Source organism: Teleopsis dalmanni, chromosome 1, assembly GCF_002237135.1.
Source record: "Teleopsis dalmanni isolate 2A chromosome 1, ASM223713v2, whole genome shotgun sequence".
NCBI lineage: Eukaryota > Metazoa > Arthropoda > Insecta > Diptera > Diopsidae > Teleopsis > Teleopsis dalmanni.
Genome location: NC_051846.1, coordinates 143,341,814 through 143,347,226, shown reverse-complemented (window position 1 = coordinate 143,347,226; position 5,413 = coordinate 143,341,814). Strand labels below are relative to the sequence as shown.

The window sequence follows — 5,413 nt, the reverse complement described above, 5'->3', positions numbered from 1 at the left end:
CAGTGGTCTTGAAATTATTTCTTATATTTAATTATTAGTAAATAATTTTTTATAGATTGCAAGCACTCGTAGCAAAGCTTGAACTCGAATCCTGCCAAATTTGAAGCTTAGAATTAGCATTCATTAGCCAACTAATCCACAGCCGTTCTTAACTTGTATGTTTGAACTTGAAGTTTTGATAATTTGCTGTGAAACTTCATTAAGAAAATCACTTGCTGTGTTATATTAAAACGAAATCATAAACCAGATGCAGAATAATTAAATTAATTGAATCACTCTACTGCCACGAAAGAAAATTGCAGAACAAATAGTGGTTAAATCGTGGAAGATAGTGGAAGAAACCCATAGTATCAGTGAATGATACCTCACTTTGGTGGGACATTCTTCCGCACTCGCCCCACTTTTAATGTCGTACTCCTGGTGTCCTACACCTGGTGTCGTGCTTCTGGTGTCGTACTCTTAGTGTCGTACTCTTAGTGTCGTACTCCTGGTATCGTACTCTTAGTGTCGTACTCCTGGTGTCATACTCCTGGTGTCGTACTCCTGGTGTCGTACTCCTTGTGTCGTACTCCTGGTGTCGTACTCCTGGTGTCGTATTCCAGGTATCGTACTTCTGGTGTCGTACTCCTGGTGTCGTACTCCTGGAGTCGTACTCCTGGTGTCGTACTCCTGGAGTCGTACTCCTGGTGTCGTACTCCTGGTGTCGTATTCCTGGTATCGTACTCCTGGTGTCGTACTCCTGGAGTCGTACTCCTGGTGTCGTACTCCTGGAGTCGTACTCCTGGTGTCGTACTCCTGGTGTCGTATTCCTGGTATCGTACTCCTGGTGTCGTACTCCTGGAGTCGTACTCCTGGTGTCGTACTCCTGGAGTCGTACTCCTGGTGTCGTACTCCTGGTGTCGTATTCCTGGTATCGTACTCCTGGTGTCGTACTCCTGGAGTCGTACTCCTGGTGTCGTACTCCTGGAGTCGTACTCCTGGTGTCGTACTCCTGGTGTCGTATTCCTGGTATCGTACTCCTGGTGTCGTACTCCCATTGTCCTACTCTTGGTGTCGTACTCTTGGTGTCGTACTCTTGGTGTCGTACTCCTGGTGTCGTACTTCTGATATCGTGCTCCTGGTGTCGTACTCTTGGTGTCGTACTCTTGGTGTAGTACTCTTGGTGTCGTACTCTTGGTGAACGTACTTTTGGTGTCGTACTCTTCATCTTCTTCGTACTCTTGGTGTCGTACTCTTGGTGTCGTACTCCTGGATTCGTACTCTTGGTGTCGTACTCTTGGTGTCGTACTCTTGGTGTCGTACTCTTGTTGTCGTACTCTTGGTGTCGTACTCCTGGTGTCCTACTCTTGGTAGGTGGCCTATATTTCAGCAATTTCGGGGCAATTGTATGTAAAACTGATGTAAAACAACGATTATATATTCGAAATATTAATTTTTTCTTTAAATTGAATGTTCTATTAATTTGAATTTTCTAAAGAGAAATTACAGAGCAAGTCCTTGCTTTTCTGTCAGTAATATATTAAATAAAAATTTAAATCAAAATATTAAGATAATTACAATAAATGGATCTGAAAAGTGTGTTATGTTGAAAGTTGTAATGGTTGTAATAATTATAATAATATTTAAAGCAACTGTACTTACGTCTTCTGATTTTGCTGACTATAATGATAATGACCTTGAAGATGAAGAAGAAGATTTTCATATGCTGATAACTGGTGGATATCGTCCTACTAAAAATACAATGGCAAAATATTTAGTATCAATAAGAACCTCAAGGCCTACTGCATATTTTGGTGATAATCATTATTGTGTAGGGTCGCTGATAGCATCGAATTTAGTTCTTACTGCAGCACATTGCGTAGTGGAGTATGTGTAAATTAAGATTTATTTAAAAATAAAAAAAATGTAAGTTTGTTAATAGATTTGTCCAAAATTTTACAGCTCTAATAGAATTGTGACACGTTCGAGAAGAATCATTGTTGTAGCTGGCACTCCAAATCGTTTACGTGAGAATCCAAAAACTGTGGAATTGGAAGTAGAAGCTGTTATTCCACATAATAAGTTCATACGTAGTAGCGGGAACGATATAGCAATACTGCGGTTAAAACAATCGGTGCCAAATGATAATGATGCTATAAAAATTATTCCACTTGCACATAGAAAGCCAGCAGTAGGTACTAATTGCACCGTTGTTGGTTGGGGCCAATTATTACCAGTAAATTTTTTACAAATCTTACAATAAAAAGCATTTAAATATAATGTGATGCATTTTACAGGATGGACCATTCTCAGCTGAAGCAGTATACGTAGATCTTACAATAACTTCCGATAAACAATGTCAAGATGCGTATTCAAGCTCTTATAGTAAGGGTATGATATGTGCAAACGGTAAAGAAAAACTATTTCAGGGTCCTTGTCGTGGTGATTCTGGAGCGCCTTTGATATGCCGCGGACGAGTATGTGGAATTGTGTCTTGGGGTGTGCGTTGTTCCAAATTGGGCTTTCCAACAGCATTCACTGATGTTGCTTATCACTATCAATGGATACAAAAAGTGAATGGGGTTATTCTTATCAATTACATTAGCTACACCTTATTATTAGTGTGTTTTTTTATAAATAGGATTGTTCTTTGAAAGAAAAAAATTTCTTTTTTTGAAAAATATTGGTTTTTGGTTGTAAATGTGTGAGTTATGTAGCAGAATACCATTAAACATGGTATTAAAAACATTTTTTAACATTGCATGAATTGATTTACAGATATAGTTATGGAAAAGAAATAAAAATCTTTAATTATATAGAAATATTAAATTAAATATTAATAATATAAAATATAAAAACAAAAATGCAATTCTTGTACTATTCATGACCATATCCATTACTATCAGATCTAATAGTATTACCTCTATTTCATAAGTTACAGAAACGATTTCTGAAATATGCAGAGGTACTTTTTCTGCCTAATATGTGATCAGATGATAAGAATAAAAAACATTTCTGTTTAATTCTTGAAAATAGGTACATTTTATACCAAAATATAGCAAAATAATATTTTAATAAATAAAATCAATTTGAATTATCTTTAATTATGTTATTTATTTAATTATATTTGAAATAATCTTTTGAATATCTTTTCTTGCTCTTATTCTTTTTAGCTCATTGGAACGTGATGTTGAAACATTTTTTGATTATATTGTCTTCATCTTTACTCCTTCATTTATATTGTATTTATGGGATCATACAAAAGTTGAACGTTCATTTTGCGGCCTAACATAGAACGGAATCTTTTCGATATATTCTTAATAATGCCTAAGCCTCAGAGGAGTCTTTGACTCCTCTGAATTGTGCATTGCGTGAACGTCTTTAAAAAAACAAATTACAGTAATTACAATATCTTTTTTCCGTTGTTAAGATCTTTATTTATATATGAGATTTATTTGCACCCTTTCTTATCTGATGCATTTCCATATAAGTTTGTTATTATGGTCATACTCAGGTATTTCTCCACAGTGTCATTTTTAATACTGGTGTTATTTATGTGCAGATGTTGTGTTCTATAATTGTTTCTAGACTTAGGCACAACTTGAACAGTTTTTAGTTTGGATTTATATATGTCATTTGCTATATATTGTTTTATCAGGAATTTCTTGTAATTTAGCTGCTGCTGTCGGCATATGTTTGTCAGCATAAAGTAGTATTGTCGTTTAGCATAGGTCTGCCTACAGTATATAGAGTCTAAAGTAATTGTCTGACAACGCTTCCTTATAGGGTATGGTATATTCTTTTTATTTTATATAAATATGTGTTTCTGATACATAGTTTTCTTGAAATTCATATATACCACTGAGTTAGGTAAGGTTATACTGATGACCTTGGGGATCCACTTGGATTTATTGGCCAATTGAGTTGCCGTATAAAAATTCAAAGTCTTAAAAACCACCTTGAAACTTTGGTAAAGCATTAAATGCTATTTACAGGGAGGTCCGGAAACTGGAATCTTTAAAAAAGTAAGTCACTAGCATATGGTGCTACGGTATAGTATTTCTTTTAGCTTTTGAAGTAGTCGGCCGTGAGGAGAAATTGTCCACATCGTTTAGATGCATTTTATGTATTTATTGAATTGTTTTGTGTTTTTGCTGGAAGCCGAATTGTATTATTTTTTAAGTTTTTGATTCGGTTTGTTATGTCATTTTTTAAACATTTTTGATAGCATCGGTAGCAAACTAATTGGTTTATATGACAATATTTTTGGTTTTGATGTTTGGTAGTACCCTGCATCTTCCAAGGCTTCCAGTGCTTCACCGCCATGTCAATCTTTCAGTTAGAATGACAGCTCATTGTATACTTAATAGGCTTAGCTCCAAAGATTCCCAAAGTCTCACAGAGAGGGATAAGGAGACTCCGCATATTTAGACCTCAACGAGATCGTGAAGAAATTTCAGACTTGGACTATTATTGACACTAAAAACAGTGATGGTTCCGGGGTGCCTTATACGCTGAATTAATAAATTAAAAATAAATAGTCTTTCATGCAGAAGTGTTGGTAATTTAATATACAGTGAGATGAGTTCTGAGCGATAATACTCTGAATATAAGTATAGCAACATTCACGAACAGCAAAGCTGGTATCAAATCTTTACTAAGTTCTTCAGTTGGCCCTGTTTATCAATGTCCACTACACCTATGGTATCATTCTATGGTATTGGTGCTAATAGGTCACTGTATATTACGAAGACATGCAATGGTACTTGGTTTAGCATATTATGAAATTTGACATGGTCACCACAGTTTATGCTCTTGTTATATTGTTTTTTAGTTTTACTTGAATTATGCCTATTCTCTTTGGTGTTGTCTATGCGCCAACAATTTTGGGCTTAACACCTGCTTTTATAGTCGTCTTGGTCTCGTGTACAACCAACGGCTTTATCCGTGGTATCATAGCGGGTTGTTAATTGTTATTTAAGTGGGCTTTGGTGTTTAATATCGCCACTTCAACCTAATCAACACTAATTGCACACGAGTTTCTTCATTCATTTAATTTATTGGTTACATTATTTACTGTTATTAGAACAGGAGCCATGGAATTTTCCTGTCATTTTCATTAAATACTTTTTAAAAATTAAAAAATATTATAAATGCAGCGACTAAATTAATTAGATAATTTGATTGCATAGTGCGAAAGTAACTTTTATAAAGGCATTTCAAAAATTCCAAAAATGGTAAGTTCAATTAATTATGTTTAAGAACTAGAAACTCATTTTTTGATTTTGGGGCAGGCATGTTATTTAGTTCAAAATTGAACTTATTTGTCTACATGCTGATAATAGTATTAATTAATTTGAGTCAAGTTTCAACAGAAGAAAATTTAACAGCACTTAGTAGTGAAATGCACAAACATTCACCCGTTTACAGACCT

At 35.0% G+C, this 5,413-nt stretch overlaps 1 protein-coding gene across 2 annotated transcripts; it reads left to right on the top strand.

Annotated features, from left to right (window-relative positions):
• The first annotated feature begins 1,568 nt into the window (after nucleotides 1-1,568).
• LOC119669156 (trypsin I-P1-like) lies at nucleotides 1,569-2,756 on the top strand. Of its 2 annotated transcripts, none has more exons than XM_038078959.1 (3): nucleotides 1,569-1,866; nucleotides 1,942-2,215; nucleotides 2,277-2,756. In XM_038078959.1, exons 1-3 carry the CDS (start codon nucleotides 1,583-1,585, stop codon nucleotides 2,631-2,633), a joined length of 915 nt encoding a protein of 304 aa, XP_037934887.1. In that variant the 5' UTR covers nucleotides 1,569-1,582; the 3' UTR covers nucleotides 2,634-2,756. The 2 variants fall into 2 exon arrangements, with proteins under 2 accessions (XP_037934887.1, XP_037934886.1); XM_038078958.1 differs by having other exon boundaries at nucleotides 1,569-1,872.
• The last annotated feature ends 2,657 nt before the right edge of the window (nucleotides 2,757-5,413 follow it).